Raw genomic sequence first — 21,859 nt, forward strand, 5'->3', positions numbered from 1 at the left:
AATAACCAATATTTTATACCTGGAGAAGTAGAAAGAAGATACTAACAACATCAACATAATCCTATTTTATGCTATTTGAAAGGAGTATGGTATTTAACAGCACAATATAGGCTTTTTTTTTTCCTCCACAGCTTCTGGAGAAATCAGGCACATATGTTCAGTGTTGAACCAGGCATTTTAATGTGCAGACACACATCTTTAATCTTGGCACTAGTTTTAACATCTAAACGTTCACATGGATAAACTGTACCTGAGCATTGTTTTTGTTGAATTACAGCCGTGCACTGGCTATAGCAAAAATGTTTCTATGTGTGATTGTTCCTATTTCCACTTAATATGTCTGGTGTTATAAACAGTTCAAAGACAATATTGACCTCATTTTTTGTACTTCTATGGTATATGATCTTCTGTCTGTGGAATCTCATTCCTTTTTCCCTTTAACTCTTTCAGTTCTTTTTCCAGTCAACCAGAGTGGCTTGTCAGTTTTAAAACGTGTATTTGGAAACACCCAGGGGATTAAGGTTTATTATCTTACTTAGCATATTCTTTTTCATTCAGTAGACCCTGTCCATCTTAAATTAAACTGGGTGGTCTAACTGTGAGTGGAATGAGAAAGCTTACTGAGGTGAGACTCATTCCTTGAAATGCTGACTACAGGTAGGAGAGACCAGCAGATAAGAATCAGTCATGGGGTTTGTGACACAAGAAATTTCTGCCTCTGTGGAATGACCCAGGATAAAGCTAAAATAAAAACCTTGGTCTTGTGGGCTGGGCCACTGCCTCTGACTGTTTGTGTCTGTTTCGTTTTTAGGGTGTATGCCATGTACAATTCTGTTAAAGGATCCTGCTCCGAGCCAGTCAGCTTCACCACCCACAGCTGTGCGCCCGAGTGCCCCTTCCCTCCCAAGCTGGCGCATAGGAGCAAAAGCTCACTAACTTTGCAGTGGAAGGTGGGTAGCTTAAAGCTTCCAGAATAGTCTGAAGTTTACAGCCATTTGAAACATTAAATTCTGTTCCAGTTTGGTGATGGTGTTTGGTCTTCTACATAGGAACTGTACAAAGCAAATTATTATATCAGCAGTTAACGTATCTTTAAATTTGGGGAAAGGGATGGGAAAAAGGAACTGCAAAATCAAACTTTAGCTCTTTGCAGAGAAATTTGGTTAAGTCTCTTCAGATCGTGAACAATATAAATGATATACCTACACTTCATCATTTTAATGATTTCATTCATTTCAACAGACATTTGAGGACATCAGGGAAAAGTTCTTATAAAGAAAGATTTAGAGATAATATAGGTTTATGAGTATTGACTTCTTTCTGTAATGACTTTGCATTGTTTGCCATTTGAAGCTACCTAGAATGTTTAGTATTCTAAGCTACATTATCTTCAACTAATTAGGCCTTGCATCAGTCAGGAGACTACTTAATTTTTAACTGTGTGAATTATATTATAGTATTTGTGAGATACAGTTTACTATATGACTAAATATGACTCCTGCCAAAGAGAGGTGTCTAAGGATATGATTTGCTTATAAGTCCTAGTTTTGGTGTTTGCAGTAAAATAGTAGATAACATTATTAATCTCTATAAGATTTTCTATATATGGATATTCTACAATGTAGTTTGAAATGTAAAATTTGTATAGGCAGAAATAGTAGAATTTTGCTATTTGGGATAACACTAATTTGTGAAAGAAGTAAGATGGCTAGGGAGATCCATTGTTGAAGGAATGTTTTGTCTCCTTATTCCTAAACGAAATTTATCTAGGCAGTGATAAAAGCAGTTAAGAAGCATGGCTTTGTTAGACCCCTCTCTGGTAGGGCGCTGCGTTCTGGTAGTCAGTGGCCAACAGTGAGAGTGTTATTTAGACAAAGGCAAAGTTTGAACTGGCTTAGAATCTGAACTATTTTATTTTCTTTCCTGGCTTCCAGGGATAATCCAGGTCAGTGATTCCCCACCTTTTCAGAGTTTTAACACCCAACTGGTCATCATTGTTTAATTCCTTGAAATGTATACATCTATTCAAAAATGTTTCTTATATTTGCACATATATATGTGTGTGTATATATATATATATATATATATAAAGGAAATAATTAAAATTTATTTGTTTGGAAAATATGATAAGAAAACTTCTTAAAATTACCAGAGGAACCCCGGGGTCTTACAAACCTAAAGTTGGGAATCACTGATACATACTCTGCTTAAAGCCTTGATGAAATTCAGGTCTCAGCAACTTCAAGAAACTTCAAGAAAAAGTTTTCTTAGGAGGAAAGTACTTTAACCTCTACTCTTAAAATGCCTCAGCAATTCTATGTGGGTGTAAAAGGCAGAGGTGGTGGGGAAGGCAGGTTTGATTATTTATGGGCAATCATTGGTTATTAGTGGGCCTCTCCATAGTTGAATTGTATTAGTTTAATTATACCGAATCAGAGAAATGCAGAAACTATCCAGGGCCCTGAAGGGAGAGCCCAGACCTATCATAGACATTATATTTAAACCAAGTAGATAACTCATGAGTTTTATTTGTGAACAACTTTTCTGTAATTTCACGTTATTATTTTTTTAGGCACCAATTGACAATGGTTCAAAAATCACCAATTACCTTTTAGAATGGGATGAGGTAAGCATATTTTTATATTCATTCATCTGAAACACATTTTCAAAAATCAAATGCTGAGCAAATGCCATTTTATTCTTTTTTTAAGATACGATGAACCCAGGGGAAAAGTTTATAAATAAAGAGAAATTTAAACTAACGGTTATTGACTGAAAAAATGAAGATGGATTGAAATGGTGTAACGAATTGTATGTTGAATTGCATTTACTTGGCTTATTTGTAAGAAATGTTGATACGGGGTCTGACTGGTTTTGGAATCACTAGTGTCTAGCCAGCCATTAATTAGTGTTAAGAATTGACTGCTTTGTCATCTTGACTGCCCACGGCCTTCCTGCATAGATGTTTCTGCAATGGTACAACACACTTTGGCTTGGGAAGCATAATTTGTTTTTCCTTTTTGAATGCCAAGTGTGTAGTTTGATGTTGCACTGTTGAGTGTTCTTTGTGGGGGAGTGGAACAGTACTTGGAGGTCACTGTGCCCTTGTGTGATCACCCCATGGGTTAGAACACCCTGTGACAGGTGTCCCTGTTGTTGTTTCTATCACCAAAGTTCCTTGGATCATGTGGATGGCCTCATTATTTTCAAGGTCATTCTGTGCTGTATGGTGACCTTGTACACAGTGCACTGTGCATAAAATCTCAGGTAGGCAACAATTTGTACAGAAGCCATTTGCTCCTAAAAAAAAAACAACTAAAATTTTATTCCTGTAATTCTTAACTCTGTTCATTCATTTACCCTTGCTTTAGTCTCTTTTTGTGATTGAGCAAATTGTTTAAGGATTCTTAGAAAATGTGGAATTAGGGTGAAATAAAAGTTAACTTGTATTTGTGACTTAAAGATACCGAAAGATTAAGAACACAGGAATAGGCAAAAAGTGACTTTTCAAGTGTGGAGCGAACATTTTAACAAAATGTAAAGTCAAATTCTCCTGAATGTGAAGTTTGAATGTGAAAAGGGGGCCCTTCATCACTTTTTGCAAAAGTATATTTTCCCATTTGTATTACATCTGAACAACTGGAGTACTAAAGACAATGGTCTGTTGTTCTTGTGAGCAGTTTCTTTGCACAGATTGGTGAAATCTCAGACGTACCTGGTACGTTTCACAGATTAGGTAGATTGCATTTTAAGATGGTTTGATTGGAAACTGAAACCACCCCTCCGACCCTTGTGGAAAGAGATTTTTAACAGGCAGTGAAGACAGTTGGGAAGGAACGGCTGAATGCGAGCATAAATGGCATCTTCCCATTTCCTCTTTCTCTGAAAGGAGGAGAGTTTAATGAAAGTTTGTTTTTTAAGTGTATTGGTTTGTTGCACTTATCCGATGTTTCATTTTGAATATCCTTTCAGGAAAAATTGTATATGTGTGTGTGTCCTGTGTTTTGCTGCTTCTCTGCCATGGGCCATGGCCTCATGAATTAAGCAATGTCAGATTAGTTGACTGTTTGAATAGGAAACCAAGGAAAACCCAGGTGTTACAGGAAATGGTTCCGGTGACTCAGTTTTTGGCCATCTTCCCTTTGAATTTGTGTTGACAGTGTCGTGCCGTGATGCTGGAAGGAAATAGCAGAGCCTCTGATGAAATGTAGACATTACGTGTAGCAACCTCTTACATTCAGTTGCATCCAGTATGGACTCAGAATCACAAAATGTTAAGTCCTTTGTTTTCAGCTTTGTCCTGTATTTCCCCTATTTGATATCCTTTCATCTTTTCCTCACACCCATTTTAATTGTTGTTTTTTTTTTTCCTTTACTCTTTATTTTGTCTCCCAGCTTTTAACAACTGTTGGTGGTATCTCTTTTGATCTTTCTGGAGTTTCCAAGTTAATTGACCATAAGCCAATATCATATTCCTGTTCTATTCTGTGGCTTAGCATTCACCTTCTAGAAAAACTTTTGGACTTCAAACTCTGAAAGGCTCATTGACCTTTAGGTACATTGAGTTCTCTAGAAGCGGGGTAATTGAAAGCCCTCCCGACTAGAAGATAGGGAATCTGTTCCACATTTCATGCTGGGCATCTTGCCCTTGCTCACCTGAGCTTGCCCTTCAACTTGGGTGCCTTTACATCATTCATGCTGTGTCAGAACTGCGTATTAGGATTGACCCAATAAAAAGGTTATTTGAGGATCACTTTCTCTGTTGTTTAGCTGCTTATCTAGTCAAGATCTCGTCATTTTTGGAGTATACCTTCCTGTGCATCAATACAGTTCTCTGTCCTAGGAGACAACTAGGACATATCAAAAATAGCGTCTTGGTGCTGACAGCTAAAAAAGCTAATGTAGTAGTGTCCTCTTACACTTTTACATAGACATAAATAAAACAAGCTTGCCCATGTACTTCTCAAATTTTTCCACCGAATACCTTCCTTGCTTTATGCTATATATCCCTTAAGTCCTTTTCACTCCTCCTAAAAAGACTAAGAAATGGCATCATGGCATTCCTGGCAATCAGAACACAGCTGTAGTGTGCAATTTATTCTTGCCCATCCTGTCATTTCAGAAGTAAAATTTCTGACAAGGCAATTCACTAGTCTGTATTTCAAAGATAATAGCCCTCTTGGGAATTTTTTTTATTTTTATTTTTTTTTTTTTTTTACGTTCTGTGTTCCACAGTACTCAGGCCTTGGTGTCAAGGAGGAAAATCAAATGTGCAAACTGAGGGCCCTGTCTGGCCTGCAGGGTGTGTGGGCACATTCAACTTGGAAACCTGGTGGAATGTGGAACCAGATACTTCTGTGCTACTTTCAGACCTTGTGCCAGTGGGCTGTGGTGGTGAGCGGGAGGGATGACACCTGGTGCCTCTAAAGCCAGGACTCTCCTCTCCCAGGAATCCTGTCCCACGCTGTATCTCCAGACCATCTGTCATTCAAGGGGCTATAGAAACAAGCTTGAGGTACAGGACATTGGGTTGCACAGAGGAGGGAAACAGCTACGCTGAGAGCCTCCAGGAGACCGCCCTCAGCTGTAGTGCTCTACCCCATTTCTGCCTGGCAATTTGTCCAAGAATTGCCTCCTAGGTGTGATAGCCTCAGCTATGTATGTGCCACATGAATGTCTGCATGTTCTCTGACTTTTATTTCAGGATGACAACACTGGTTAGAGTCCCAGGGTACTTTATTATTTTGTTTACATTTGATCACTCAACAAAACAATTATTATTAAATTTTGAAAATATTGGTAAAATAAGTGCACAGGGCATTAAGTCCAGCCATCAAGCCCTTTAGAAAAAGACCTTCCAAAAAAGAACAGTAGTAAAGAGCACAGTGCCTTCATTTGGCTAGGACTGGGAACACGGTGCTCCACTGACCTTCGCATGATCCACCTTAAGCAGAAGTTGACTGCCAGCTGGTCTCCTCAGGCAGGTGTGGCCCTCCAAGGGAACAGAAGACAGAAACTTGCTACCGTGAGAGGAGGCGGATATACCTTCTGTCCTGTATTGCTGTCATTATGCCATATCACTACCCCATAGAATCCCTTGGATGTTACTCATAGTTCTGCAGGAAGTGTTAGCTGCCTACTTTTCTGTATTAAAAATTGTAACTAGGCAGTCCCTTCATTTTTAAATCACTGTGGGAGGTAACTGAGATGGTAGCCAGTGACTAAAAATGGAGCACACAGGTGGAGCTCACTTTTCAGCTGTGGCCATCAGTTTCATTTTTTCCCAGAAATAGCTCACTTTTCACAACTGGGGAAGGTGGGAACTTCCTGACCACTCCCCCTCATGGTGACAGCCTTCAGCCCTGAGAACTGTTACAGATCCATAGCTACTATTTCCTCCTTTAAACAGCAACCTGTAATGACTGATTTTCTCTTGGCTGTTGGAAAAACTATCTTTACATTCTTTTTTTTTTTTTTTTTTTAAGATTTATTTACTTATTTATGCATATAGAACTGGGGTACAGGCCAGAGGTACAGGGATGGTAAGAGGTTTCACCAGAGACAGAGTGGAGAGCAGAACAGGCAGATTGATGAGGGGAGCACTATTGAGACAGGAGAGGGCTGCTGTACCATGTGGGTCACCTCCAGGGACTTGGATTGAACTCACACTAAAATGGCTGCTGCTAGCTTGCAGTGCTGCGCTTTAACCCATTGTACCACCAGGGAAGGCCCATCTTTACATTCTAATGTCATTCTGATCACACTGTGCTCCGCTTTCATGTTTACATTCTTACCTACTGTCATTTTGAGGTTGGCGGAAAGCAAGTCTGGGACTTCATAAAGGTTTCTCTCTTCTGCTAAGTTTGAGTATTATACCTAATGGTGCCGGAAGAAAAAGAAAAACTACTATAAATTTTCAGTTTTATCCAGAATCATAAGTAGGAGAAAAGCTTCAAGTTTTTTAATAGCCAAACAACTGCTTAGATGCCTGATTTCTTATGATGGAGGTTCTTTCCAGCTATGGAGAGAGTAGGAGTTGGGGTGAAGTAAAAAATCGTGGGTTAATGATTGAAAATACACACCCTTTTGATCACCTCAGAGCCAGTGCCTGAGACCTACCCCTGCCCCTGCCCCCACCCCCGCCTTGGGCACCTTCTGAGTTAAATTGGCCCCTCCTGATGCTTTTCTACTCAGAGACTAAGCAGTCTCTAGTAGAAATGGGAATTTTTTCTCTAACAGAAGCTAACAGAGAAGGATTGAGGATCCACTAGCCTCTAGGGTACAAAAATAGAATTAGAAAACTTCAGTTCACACATCTCATCCCAATCTTCTTTGAAGGACAATGACTTGGCCTTTTCCTTGAAAACTTGAATGAAGATGCTAATTTGATGGTCAAGTACAAACTTTCTTTTCCAATTTAGAAACATGAATTCTTACGGGAAGTATTTATAGAAACTTGTTTTAAGTTCTGCCTTTATATTAATTTGTACTAATGGTGCTATCATAGACAATCATTCAGAACAAATACAAGTGTCCATGCTATAAATATGTGGCATGGATTCATGTTGATGGTATATATCAGACATGGTATTAACCTAAAGAGACCTAGGTTAATGGTCTCTGCTTTGTTTCTAGCTAGTGAAATAAGTAATTTAACACTACGCCTGTGCTTCTCCACTTAAAAAAAGAATAATTCCCATTATCTTACAGGTATGTTTGGGTTGAATGAGATTGCTTGGGCAGTAGGAGATCAAGTGTGGTGATTATTTCATGTCACCTAAGTACATGTTAAAATCTGTGGTATATAATGCCAGTTAACTAGAAGGAATATGAGATTGTTCTGTCAGGAACTTTAATAAAAGCCCTAAGGTTAGTGTCTATGGACACTAGCTACTAGCGACTGCTCAGTCTTCAACTAGAAAACAAAAAGTGATAGCAATGCTTTATAAAGAGATGTTAGTTTGCTATTGGACTTGAGATGCAGGGAACATACAAAAGAAATGGAAAAATGTGTTTGCAGGAATGTGACCAGTGGAGTTTCCAAAAATCTTCTTCACATGTGACTCAGTTGGCCCAAAAAGGAAGGTCACATATGGCTTTCTTATGACTAATGAGCTATAAAATAAGATGGATAAGGAAGAAAAAATCCTGTAGAAATCAAGGAAAGTATAATTTGGACAGAGGAGAAAAATCCGGCAGGATATAATGAGCACATAAGCCCCTAGAGAACCATTAGTAAGCAAACCTTGCTAAGCTGTCCTCTTGCAGACTCCTGGAGCAGGAGACAGCCCCCAGATTGTCACTCTTAGACATCTTATTCTGGACAAGCCAGCTTAGCTCATTTAGGAGTTGACCCCAGAGAAGGTGCTTGGTAATGGATTTATTAATCAGATTCCTGTGTAGCTTAGGTGTTGAATGCTTAGTAATGTTTCTTGACACAAATGACTTTACATATGGCTTTTCTGGTGAAACAAGGGTTGTTGGAATGAAGAGAACTGTGATCTCAGCAGGTGGTGTGGTTTGCTGGACCCCAAAAAATGGCTGAGGAGCACTTCTGAGAATATAGAGACACTCCAGACACTCCTTGAGGTGCCTTGTGGCCTTGGGTTGCAGAGCACACTGGTTCAGTGGAGAAAACCAAGAAGGCCATTTCTCATGAGCTCAATGAGATGCCAATATCAACTTAAGTGTTGGGGGAATTCACCCAGCTTCACTTGTCCTTTTGATTATTTCAGGGAATGCTCCTGCAGAGATTAGGGAGTGGGGTCCCAGGTTTGTTGGGTGCTGTAAACCATGTTTCACACAAGTACCCTGAAACAAACCATTGGCCTGGCAGAGTGGCAGTGTGAATGTCCAGGCCTTTCTTGCCACATTCAAGGGGGGTTTCAGAGAGCCAGAAGAATAGCTTCCCCTACTGTAGCTAGTGTTGAAAGAAAATAGACCATTGAATATTAAATAACTCAAAGAGATCTGTAGCTACTAAAAGCAGAGCTGAGTTTAGCAGAGCCCCTTTTTTTTTAGGGACCTCAACCAAAGACATGCACAACTGAAGCAGATTGCCCCCCTTTCATAACTTGTCGCATGTTTTCAGGATGGGGTTGTTATGTGTTGGGGCAACAGACTTTGTGGAATGCTTCTAGTTGAAGCTAAATTGCCAATACCCATTGTGGTCCTTGCACCCAGATTATAAACTCATGTTTGTCGCCCTTGTTAGTTAGCTGGCAAGCGGTTGCCTGAGCCCATCCACACCTTGGTTCACTTGGTACAGGGAGCAGTCTGCTATGAAGTCATCCCTTAGAGCCTTTCCTTTCCCTTCACTGGGATAGTCTCAGCACTTCGGTCCTAACAGAGCACTTGGCATCATATGAACTTCCACATTTGGAAGGATATATAGGAAAATTACATTTGTTTGTTTTAAGTCAGAAGACTTGGTGATCATCCTTGGCTATTTCAGGTAGCCAAGCCTCTCCCACTCGTAGAGAAAACTATTGTAGCAGAGTATAAAATGCATGCCGTATTCATTTAGAAACAAGTAACCACAAACTAGCCCTCCTTCCTTTCTTACCTTTAGGAATTCTGTGCCAGAGTGCTCAGGGACATGAAAGAGGCCTCACCAAAGCTGGAGTGAGGTTTGGCATGAGTAACTTTTGAAACTACCTGCATGGAGGGGTCTCCCCTTTTCCTCTTGTGAACCCCTTCATACAGATGGTTATCCAGAGCATTTACATGCTCTTTTATTTTCTCAAGCCAACATTTATCTTTGATGTTGCTAGGGTCGGCCAGTGCTGGAACAACTTCTAAATATAGAAGTACTAGCAGACTAAATCTTTGAGCCTGGCAGTGGTTCAGTTGGCCAACACCACTTTATTTTTTATTTGATTTATTGTTGCCATTTCTGACAGGTTGAACTATGCTGCCACAGAGTGCACAGCCCAGAATCCCTCAGCCCGTGCGGACCTAGCATCCATGGGCCAACAGCTCATGATAACTGATAGCCAAATTCGTGTAACTTATTTAGCGGGTGTTTATCAGACCTGGTAAGAGCAGCTCAGGAAGGAGCAGGCTGGAATGGATGTGGAAGAACCTGTAAAAGAAGGCGGTAATGGAAAGACGCCATAGATCAAGGAAATAACAGGATGAGTACAAGTCACATGACCAAGTAGAACCTGCTCACAATTGATTCTAACACCCTTGTATTGGCCATTCTCTTTTTCTTTGCCAGGAATGAAGTTGTCATAGAGAGAAACAGGAAGGATTGTTTCCAACCTATTAATTGAAGGCAATTGGAAATATCAGCCAGCTTCATCTCTTGGTGCCAATGTTGGAAATACCAGCTTCCGGGGTTGTTGTTGGCAGAGTAACTGGAAATGCTAGCCAGGGAAACCACATTCCCCACAGTCTACAGAATTACTGCTGGCAGGAAGATAATGTAGCCTGAATTAATTGGGGAATTAATTGGGGTATGTGTGAGTTATATGTGTAGAACAGGCCTTAGTTGTGTTGAGTTTCTTAACGGGAAATCAACCCATTTAGAGGATACAGTTTCCCAAGTATGGAGGGCAGCTTTATGAAGATGCATAAGTTAGTAAAGAAGGAAAACGGACTTGAAATCAAGATTTTGTTTTCAGTATTTCAGTTATATACAAATAACACTGCTATTTGGTTGGTCTTTATCATCTAGAAATCTGGTTACATTTTTAAATTCTACAAAAATTTTTAAAATCTATTCAAAGCAACTTTAATCTCTTGTGTGGTTGAGGGAAAGGGCATGTACTAAATGCCTTCACTAGAAGGTGGAATCCACTGTTTAAGCATTATGCCAAGCATTTTGTGTACTAGCCTGTACCTTTCCACTCAGTTACCTCTGATTATTTAAAAAGGTATTTATAAGTTTCCAGGAACATGTCATACTGTGAACATGTATGGATATCAAAATAGGTGAGTGTGATATTGCATATCAAATCACCTCAAAGCTTAATGATTCAAAGTAGTTATTATGCTCACAGATTCTCCTTGGGCATTTGATAGGTCACTGGGGAATGCCTTGCCTCTATTCTACACTTTCTGGAACTTTCATCGGTAGAGCTAACTAGTTGGAGAAGTAGAGATCGTCGGGAGGGAGCATCATTCATATGTCTTATGGTCATTGTTGCATTGCATGGGACTTTGGGGTTTCCTACAGCGTGATAGCCTCAGAGAAGTCACTATTACAAAAGTAAGTGTTCTGGGAGAAAGGTAGAGCCTCATCACCTTTCAGACCTAATCTTGAAAGTTACACTGCTTTGTTTCTATTCTATTCTGGAAGCTACAAGAGTCTCCCCACCCATCCCCACTCCCCCACAAGGAAAGGGTCCCATTGGCTTTGCTCCTCAATGAGTAGAGTATCAGAGAATTTTTGGATATGTTTAAAATTGTCACCATGCAACATAAGGCTTCTCTTGTCCTGAGAAACAATTAGCAAGCCTTTGTTCTCCTTTATCTTTGTGTAGTACACAATGTTTTGCATACCGTGCCCTAAAAATGGTCGATACAGATCTGTGGACTATGAAAGTTCAGCGTAAGTCCTGCCCTTCCGAGTGTTATAGGCAGAGGCAGGAGAGTAAGTTTGTCCCCAGGATTGTGGTGGGTATAATGGGACTGAATCCATGCAGGCCAGCAAGGCAAGCTGCTGAAGCACTCACACCCTGCTCACCAGTGACTGCCTCTGCCTTGCCTGTTGCACTGGAAAAGATGTGCAGAGAGGCACAGGCTGTGGTGGACTTACAATGGCCTAAGGAATCTGGGCTGCCTGAAACATGCTAGAGAGAATGGAGAATCAGCTGGCCCAGTGGGGTCCAGAATGTAGACAACACGCAGTATATTTTTGGTTGAGTGGTAAGAAAGAGGAGATGGGGAAAACTGGGGAGCTCGAGGCTGAAAAGGGTAAGTGTAACATGTACATGCTGGCAAACCCAGGGCTTTCGTGGAGAGCAGTTTTGTCCAGGAGTAGAAAGTAGCAGCTGGGGCCCAGGTGAAAGGTCGTTTCCATCAGACCAAGGCCAGAGGTGCTGTACTAATGCTCTGGGGTCCAGTCTGTATGCAGCACGATAATAAATTAGCAAGAATTGTAAATTCTGCTGGGTGAGAAGAGGAGCATGTAGCTGAAAGAGAAAGCAGTCCCCAGTGTGTCATGCCTCACCCCAACCAGATTGAGCGCCTTGAGGTTTATCTGTGCCCAGTTGGTTTGTATCCCAAAATTTCTTCCACACTCTAATAAGATTAACCTGTCCTTGAGTGAACTCTGCGCGCTGTAGACACAGCATTTGGGCACGCCTGAGATTATGCCATGGAAGCAAGCCAATGGAGCCTGAAAACCTGGCTGTGTGGGCACATGCCGTAGAAAGTGAGTTCAGAACACAACTGAGGGTAATAGAGCTTTGTGTCAGGAGTAACCCAGTGGCTATGTCTGCTCCAGACGGCCCCAGGTATGGGCCTGAGCCTCCTCTTAGCTCTTTCTCTCCTTGGGTGAAGCTTTTCCTTCCCAGAGAACAGGAATTCAAATATTCATTTTAGGAGCTCACAGGAGATCATCCCAGTGGGCTGGCCACCACCTGAGCACCCCTCTTCCCTCCTCCTTGTGACTACCACTGTGGCCTGGTGCCAGCAACTGGCCAGGACCAGCAACGGCCTCCAGAATCCCTACTGCTTTTGACCAGGTTTTTGATGACCACAGACCTGAAAATTATAGGATATTACCATTTGTTAGGACCAAGTTTTAGTGGGAAACTTTGCATGTAGCTGACTTTAAATTTTAAAATGTAAGTTTTCTAAGTAAAGCTAGTAAATCTCAATAACTCTCTATAATTGAAATTTGAATTTATAAGAAGCCAGAATATACCACAGATTATAAACTCTCAAAATCATTTGGCACCACCTACAAAATACAGGGGTCTGTGATTTGCCTTCTGTAAAACTTCACTGATAGTAACAGCGTGGATGGATTTAATTTCTGATAAACTCTCACATTATTCCTGCCAGTTCATTGGAATCATTTCATCCAAATCTTTCAATCTTCTAAAGTATTCTCTTTTTTAAACCATATTCATTTCTTTCTATAGGAAAAAATGGATAACAGTTTATTTATGAATCTGGTTTGCAACCTAAGCTCCTGCCTGGTTTACAGGTTTTTCCAGATTACCTGTCCCTTTGTAATGTACCCAGTCTAATGTCTGAGCCTCCTGCCATCCAGGGAGAGCCTGGCATGGTCTGTAGTAGAAAACCAGGCAATGCATGAGTCGCCAGCACTGCTGTCCCATCTACATCTGTAATCTCTCAGCTGTAGATCACTTTTGTACTGCAGTGACTTGTAAACATTAATTTTTCCCAACTATCCTTTTTATCTTTAGCTCCATGTCATGCCATGAGTATGATCTTTAACTCAAATGTTTCCTTTATCAGAAGTATTTTGCTAACTTTCAGTTTTTGCTTTATTCTCAATGATTTCTAAAATTCACCAATAAGACTTCTTTTTTTTTTTAAAGATTTATTTATTTGTGCATACAGAACTGGGGTACAGGCTAAAGGTGCAGGGGTGGTAAGAGGATTCACCAGAGACAGAGTGGGGAGCAGAACAGGCAGATTGATGAAGTACACTGCTGAGGGGAGTAGCGGGCCTCACCATGTAGAGGTCTGCCTCACCATGTGGGTCACCTCCAGGGCAGGATCAAACTCATGCTGAAGTGGCTTCAGCTTCTTAGTGCTGTGCTTTTAACTCACTTCACCACCAGGGAGGACTCAAGCCTTACTTCTTTTATTTCTGAAATAATTTGTCCACTTAACCCTTCAGAACACAGATAACTGTTTCTAAAACTTGATACTTGATTCTAAGGTCCCACCAACTCTGAGCCTTTTTATGTGTTCTTAGGATCCATGCACATAGTAGTCTGTCCTGGAATATGTTAAGATGGCAAATTTAACATGCTTTGTCTAAACAAGTTGGAGTTTGTTTAGTAATTATTCCCAATACTGAAGTAAACAGTTAAAAAAATTCTTTGCAGTGTAGGAAAGTGTCTTGAAGGTCACAGAATACCTCTTTCCTCAATTCTATATTGTAATACTATGCTCCTTAAAAAAAAATAACTAGCTCCTATCATTGATGCATTCCTGCTTTTTTTTTTTTTAAGTCATAGTTTGGTTCTCACCATATTAAAGCAAATCAACCTAGTAAGTAACAGGCTGACATATTTACTGGCTATAGTTCTAAGCACCAGAAATGGGCAAAGGAGACCAAACAAAGAAATAGGAAAAATGAGGCATTGAAGGGGAGCCAATGTGGCGTTTGGAAGGGATGCAGCTTCCGTGGAAGCAGGATGTGCCTTTCTTGACTGTTTACTCTGAGCTCAGAAATAGAGGCGGAAAGAAGGTAGATCACGCTACAGCCTGAAATGGATACAGAGCATACCAGAGGGAGCATTGAGTGTAATCAGACCGGGGTATAATTATGTAAATGTATGCATAAATGGTTTTCTATGAATAAATCGTCTGCAGCAACCTTAACACTCAGGGTCAAAGTAAGTATAAGGGCATGATATGATATGCCAACTGTAGTGACTTTGCTCAAGGAGTAGCTGAAAGTGTTTTGCTTTTTTGCCATTATTTTTCTATAGCTGCACCTGAATGTACTTTAAACCATTGCTAGAATGAATTTTGGATCTTAAAGACTATTAGGACTTCTACTTCCTTCCATGAAAAGGATACCACCTGGTTCAGGGAGGGGAAATTTAGGGATGAATATAGCATGGTTTGTTTTTAAACTGTTCACCTTGGTGAGACTGAAAGCTAGTTTTATGTTTATTTTATTTTTAATTAAACTTCAACTGAAATATGTTTTACTAGTATTTGGAGACCAGCTTGAAGGAAAGAAATGCTAAATTTGTTTAGGAGAAAAATGTGCCTTGCTTGTTCTTTATGAAATATTTTGAGAACCTCAAATTTATTCCTAAGGGCCTTGGGCCTTACCATCTATTTAGAATGCTAAGATTCATTCAGCATTAGCATGTGGTGGTTTTCTTTTTGCATGAATCAAGAGTAAGTCCACATAGATAAACATAGATAAAATCCTGTGGATTATGGGTATAAAATATTTGCTGTAGCAAACTGCTGATAGGAGCGTTCCATGCCCCTGAGCATAGCATGGGGTAATAAAGCTGTTTCGTTTTTTTTTTTTTTTCAACTACTCATAAATCTATAAAGAAAAGCCACTGTAGTGTTTTCTTTTTAGTTCAAGGAATTTGAAACATCATAAGGGTAGGAAGGCATTAAAAATGTTTTCAGCTTCATAGGAAACTTGAGTTGCTGAAATAAATACAGATGAAACACATAAAGAGCACCTTTAGATGAATTCAACCAATGTCCTAAATGCTTACTAGACATTTAGTTCAATGCCAAGAGCTTTGATTAAGCTTCTGGATTGTAAAAGCACCAGTATGAGGAAGATGATCTTCAAGTTGTGATCCTTAACTTGAGCCTTTGCAGATATTTTTAATTTTGTTAACCTGGAGTGCCTAATTTAGACAAGCCACATATACAGTGCATTCCGCATCTTGGTTTCAGGGCCGTCTTTCGTGCCCTTTGATGACACCTTACCAGTGAGCCCTTGGTGGTGTATGACAGCTTCTCCCTGGACGCTTACTTCAAAATGCTCCTTCATTTCCTCACAGTTTTTTATTTTTTAAAAATGTGTTTACATTCTTTCACTGCTTTCTCTTAGGGAAAAAGAAACAGTGGTTTCAGACAGTGCTTCTTTGGGAGCCAAAAGCACTACAAGTTGACGAAGCTTTGTCCGGCAATGGGATACACCTTCAGGCTGGCTGCTCGGAATGACATTGGCACCAGGTAAGATGTCACTGTGTTCTCAGGCTGCTAAATATGTGTGTAGTGATCCTGATTCTTCCTCTCATATTTCTTGAAGTCATGAAGGCACCAGCTGCCCCCACACTGAGTCAGTTTGAGATTTGCAAAGAGGGAATCCTCATCAGAGGGTAGCAGCTTCTTCTGGGGTGATAAGTGCTACTGTGTGTGGCCTTTTTAAACTCTTGTGAGCTGTAATGCAAAGGTCCCACTAGGGGTCTCTGGGAGCCAAGATGAAAGTAACAGTACGGATTTTGAGAGGAATCCCTCTTGGGACATCATTTTTTCAGACCACATGCCTTTTTCTTTTATCACTTCAGCAAGCTACTCATTCAGCTGCCTTTTTCAATTACATGTGTTTCCTAAAAGAAAATGTTGCTGGGAGAGCCTTTGTTGTCTAACTGACAAGATTAGAGAAAGCATGGGCTGTCTGGGACCCCACTGTTTGCCTCCAGGCTGCAGGAAAAAGACAAGAACCTGCGGACAGTGGAGAGTCGGGATTTATTTTAAAAGGCCGTATTTCCATTGTGCTTTCTGGATAACTTTGATTAAGGGACACCTTTGTTTCATTACTGCTTGCTGAAAATCTTCTTAAAGGTTGAGCACATCACTGGTCCCCAATCTTTTATCCAGCCTAAAGAATCTGTTGACATCACAAGATTTTGCAGCTTTCCCTTCCCATCCATGATGGCCATTGTATGACAATACAAAGTCCACTCATTGAAAGGGCCATATCCCATCATGTCTGTGTGCCATCCCTTCCTAACCCACCATTTCCCTTGGTCACTTGTTTCCATAAATTGACTGTTATGCAGTGAACACATGGGTGCATAGATCCCTTCCAATTAGTGTTTTTAAATTCTTTGGTCAGTACTACGGAGTGGAATTGCTGGGTCATCTGGTGATAGACCCCTGAGGAGCTGTGAACCTGTTCCCCTGAATCAGATACAGTATGGTAAACCGGTGTTACCTCAGTAATAAACACCATAATGATAAAGACTTTAAGGATTAATAAAAGAATTAGAGACAGCTATAATTTTTTTAAACAGAGCACTCTATATACTTTGTACATCGTCAAACATTTATTTCATTAACAGAATTTTTGTGCTCACACTGAGTTGATGGCTCCTTGGGAGCTGATGCCATGGCTTGGTAACCACTGCATGCCATGTTTACGTTGTGCTTTCTGCTGGATACTTCCAGGAGGAAAAGAAAAAGCTCTTAATATAGTGGTGGATTTAATAATTAATTCAGATATATGTGTGTGTGTGTGTGTATGTATGTATGTGTGTATATATATGTATGTATCATACATACATTTATAAAATAATGATGCACACCCACACATAGCATACTATAATGTGGTATTACTTCAATAAAAAAATTGAAAATAAGTAGATTTATTGCCCTATAGTGTGGTATGCTTTTCTATTAGCAGACTGAAGGTGGAGATAGGACAAACTTAACATGTTTGTTTGGGGTAGGAGTATCACAGAAGATTCCCCCGCTGCCTTTGCTTGCTGAGCCTTTCAGCCCAGACTTTCCAACCCAAGCCACTTGAGTAGAAGCCTTAATCGTCTTCCATAAAATGCCAGAACACCTCACATTCTCCTCAGCATGTCTCTCCTGGGTTTGTGTTCTCTACAGTGGGTACAGCCAGGAGGTGGTGTGCTACACACTAGGAAACATTCCTCAGATGCCCTCTGCACCGAGACTTGTTCGAGCTGGGGTTACATGGATCACACTGCAGTGGAATAAACCAGAAGGTTGCTCACCTGAGGAAGTGGTTACTTACACTTTGGAAATCCAGGAGGATGAAAATGTAAGTCTCACAGATTATACACCTTAGCATGTGTATATATTATAAATCAGCATTGTTATCAGTAACAAATTAGATTAGCTACATAATTTCAGAACCATACTCTTAATTTCTACTATTGCTACCACCATTATCAGCAACCTGTCCTTTCCTTAGTCTTTCAGCTCAGTCACTGACATTCCTGTTCTTTCGATTGGGAATACCAGAAGCCCTTCATAATCCTCAACTAATATAGAAGCAGTCAGCAAATCCTTTTAAATATTCTTTCAAAAATTATCCAGTAATCTGCAATTTCTCAGTATCTCCCTAGCTACCTGTTTAGCAGCCACCAAGTCTCAGCCCTGATTAACTCGGCGCCTCTGAAGTACTTTCCCTACCTTCACCCTTACAGCACATAGTCTGTTCCTCCATGAAGCCTGAGTGGCCTTGTTAAACACAAGTACAGGCACAGCAGTGCTCTGCCCAGAACCTTCCCATCTCAGTGCCTCCCCTTTATTGCAGACTAGAAGCCAGAGCTCTCATAGCACTACTGTGTCTCACACAATGGGGGTCTTCATTACTCCTCTTCCTGCCACTGTAGAAACTGCTGGTCTTTCCTTAAACACAGATGTGTCCTGACTTCAGGGTCTTGCCATCCCTCATCCTTCTGCTAGCATGCCCTTCCAGACATCTTTGACTCATGTCCCTGCTTTTCAGGCCTCTTCTTTTTCATCTCTTGGCGAGGCCATCCTGACCACACTGTGTAAATCAGCATTGTCCAGTAGAACATTTTGTAATGATAGAAATATTCTATAATTTGTGTTGTCCAGTAAGGTAGTGCCTAACCACACAGAGCTATCAAACGCTTGACATATGACTTGTGGACCCAAAGGAACTAAAGTTTTCTTTGTATTTAAATTTAAAGGACCACATGTGGCTCCTTATTTAACTTGCACAACACTAGAAAGCAACTTCTCTCTAACTCCACATCCGTCCTCTCACTCAGATTTTTTTTTTTCTTTCAGCATAGTACCTACCACTATGTGATAGGATTTATATTAGGGGTTTTTGTTTTGTTTTGTTTTGTTTTGTTTTGTTTTAAATCATTTTCTCCAGTTGGCATATAAGTTTCTTGTGGGTAAACTTAGTTCCTGGGCAATGATGAGCCAAGTATGCAAGAAAGCCTGGTGCCAGAAAGATGCACTAGTATTTGATGAATGGATGCTTGGATATTAGAGAAGATTATCGAATGAATTGTGTATATCCAGCTCTCAGTGGAATATTTATCGTCTTAAATCATTGTCTTCCCCATCCAAGCTGTCCTTTCTCCCTTGGTCAGAAGAGGACACTGTGGGTTCAGAATCCTCAGCACATTGCAGCCTAACAGTGATGACCACAGTACAGTTGTTTTAAAAAATCCATACCTCTTTGTCACATAGTACTGCTTGGGGGTACTATTTTAAATTTTAAATTCTTTGTTTAAAATGCTTGTTGCTTAAGCAGGAAGTTTGCTCTGAGAGAGGAGCATATGGTAACATCTATTCCAAAGCACATTTACATTCTGTCAAAGAGAGAGTATTGTTTTCATTGAGTTTAGTGTGAGCCTCACAATCAACAGCTAACCAGACCCAGGAGAAATGACAGTGTAATAGAGTTAAGTGTTCCCCAAAAGCGAGACTGCCCTGCACAGCTCCACGGTTGCTGACTCTTCTGCAGTAGCCACCACACCTCTGGCCCAGCAGTGACAATGGGAAGAGGCAGTATAGAATTCCCACATACCAAAGTACTTAATGCCCAGATTTTCTGATACTGATGTTTCTTTCTGGCTTTGCCTTTTCAGGATAACCTTTTCCACCCAAAATACACTGGAGAGGATTTAACCTGTACTGTGAAAAATCTCAAAAGAAGCACACAGTATAAATTCAGGGTGAGTCAGTCGTTTTGCTACCCAGCCTGCTTAAAAGTGAAGCTATTTTATTTTTCACCCATTTATGATTTCAGATTGACTCTATGAGTTAGGTTATTTTCAAATTCACAACACTTTACATTTTAAAGTAAAATTGATAAGATGCACACTGCTTTATCTTTCAAATCCACTTTGAGAGAAAGCTGTCTTTGTGTGCTGTAACAAATCGCATGACACATGGCCAGACGCTCCCCCCGGGAGGCCATAAACTCAGTGCTCCTGCCTCTTTCCCTCACCTACACTGCACACTTTTCTCTGAGGCTTCTTTTAATCGTTTTTCTCTTTCTTCCCTTTTTCTTTCTCTTCTACCCATATTATTCTTTCTCCCTTTCGGTCCCCACGTAGACTACGCTTTGTCATTAACAGCCACCATTCATGTCCCTGTAGGACTTTGTGTTGTAGCCAGCAAAGGGTGAGTGCATCTTTGCAGCCACTGAGAGAAGAGCTTGTCCTGTACGCCAGCAGCTGTGCCACGTGCTATCCATTTCTACCCCAACCTGATGCATTTTGGAGACAGAGTTGTATTCTCATTCCACCCTTCTCTAATTTGGGAACACCAGTGGTGTTATTTAGAATGTAGTAGTCACGCAAGAAGTAGTCATCAAATTATCAACTGGACTGTCTGAGGAAAATGATAGTTTTTGATCTATTTTTAAAAGCGCTGTTCCTTGCCTCTGGCTGAGACATATAAGCACACTGCCTACATTTCCCCACAAGGGGGCATAGCCTTACTCTTAAATAAGCATTTCCCCCCTCAATAATCCCCCCCCCCCCTTTCTCAGAACAATTTTAACTAGAGACAAACTGATTTTGGAACTGGGTTGGTGTTTTGTTTTTAATGTATTGTAAGGTTGAAAATGTCTTTAGCTATAAAGACCACCTCGTTATTGTATTTTTAATTGTTAGCAGTCAACTATACCAAAAATAAGTATTCCATTAAAAAAAAACTTATAAATCGACAATTTGAGATTGAAAGAAAGAAAATATGCATGTGCGTGTATCTTTTGTCTGAGTTTAAGAATGCCTTGACCTTGCCATGCTAAAAAGCCATCATTCACGCAGAATCTGAGATCTAAAACTTGTTCATGTTTTCTTGATTGTCTTATAGCTGACTGCTTCTAACATGGAAGGGAAAAGCTGTCCAAGTGAAGTTTTGGTTTGTACAACCAGTCCTGACAGGCCTGGACCTCCTACAAGACCCCTTATTAAAGGACCAGTTACATCTCACGGTTTTAGTGTCAAATGGGGTACGTTTGGTGCTGTTAACTACTTTTTAAACAGTTTTTTAAGAATTTATTTCAGTAGTGGCAAATCAGTAAGTAGTATTCAGGGCATTTTACACTTTTGGAATACACTTGAAATAATCTGAAAACTTCATAAATTGGTAAAATGGTCACTTTTCAGAGCCTCCCATTTACTTTATGACTTTCCCTATATTACCTTTTTACTCCTATATTTGTAATGTGCTGTTGTGTTGGATATACAATAATAATCTCTAAATAGATGTTTTTCTTCAATAGTTTGCCCTTAAAAGGGAGTTGTGTTTAGTATAAAAATCAAATTTATAAAATGAAAATAAATTTTTAAATTTCAGTAGATAATAACTAAATTTTGGCATACAGAATATCTGTTACAATAAATTAGGAATGTTTTAGTTTTTATTGTTCCATACAACCAGAAGTCATAAACTTTACTATTTTTTTTTTTTTCATTTTGAAGTTTATCATACCAGGGATATCTGGTATAGGCATTGTGGCTCACCTCTGTGGATCATAAACATTTGTAATTTTATGCAAAACTTTTATGATATATGTGATCATCACTAATATATAACAACAACGTAGAAGTACAAAAAAGTAGAAATCTAAAATGTTATTTTCCCTGGCAGCCAAGTAATGTAAGATAATTATGACATTATTAAATCACTATTTGGGACAAGTTACTAAAACATAGCTATTTTAAGTTACTCAGAATTATTAGAATACCCTATTTCCCTGGAAGATGGATATGATTAAGACAAACTATAAAACTCTAGGCATGCTTTTGCCAGACTGTCAAACTTTTTTCCTCTGAAAATGCTAGAAAGGTCTGTCAGCAATGAATATTTTCATTAATTATATGTTATTTCATTCCATAATTGTTTCTGTTCCTGAAATATGACGATACCAAGTAAGAGGAAAGGGAAATGAAATTCCTAAATCTGTGAC

At 39.9% G+C, this 21,859-nt stretch overlaps 1 protein-coding gene across 2 annotated transcripts in view; it reads left to right on the forward strand.

Moving 5' to 3' along the window:
• FNDC3B (fibronectin type III domain containing 3B) overlaps positions 1 to 21,859 on the forward strand; it is a 332,590-nt gene that overhangs the window by 248,526 nt on the left and 62,205 nt on the right. The window contains exons 10-15 of one of the 2 annotated variants that reach the window (XM_004674965.1): positions 812 to 950; positions 2,573 to 2,626; positions 15,749 to 15,873; positions 17,536 to 17,710; positions 19,527 to 19,613; positions 20,761 to 20,899. In XM_004674965.1, coding sequence (XP_004675022.1) covers positions 812 to 950; positions 2,573 to 2,626; positions 15,749 to 15,873; positions 17,536 to 17,710; positions 19,527 to 19,613; positions 20,761 to 20,899 — 719 coding nt within the window. The remainder of the gene's footprint in view (positions 1 to 811; positions 951 to 2,572; positions 2,627 to 15,748; positions 15,874 to 17,535; positions 17,711 to 19,526; positions 19,614 to 20,760; positions 20,900 to 21,859) is intronic. The other variant, XM_012732895.1, reaches the window with a different exon arrangement.

The sequence above is a fragment of the Condylura cristata genome, unplaced genomic scaffold (assembly GCF_000260355.1).
Source record: "Condylura cristata isolate star-nosed mole 26May11 unplaced genomic scaffold, ConCri1.0 scaffold00003, whole genome shotgun sequence".
Classification (NCBI taxonomy): domain Eukaryota; kingdom Metazoa; phylum Chordata; class Mammalia; order Eulipotyphla; family Talpidae; genus Condylura; species Condylura cristata.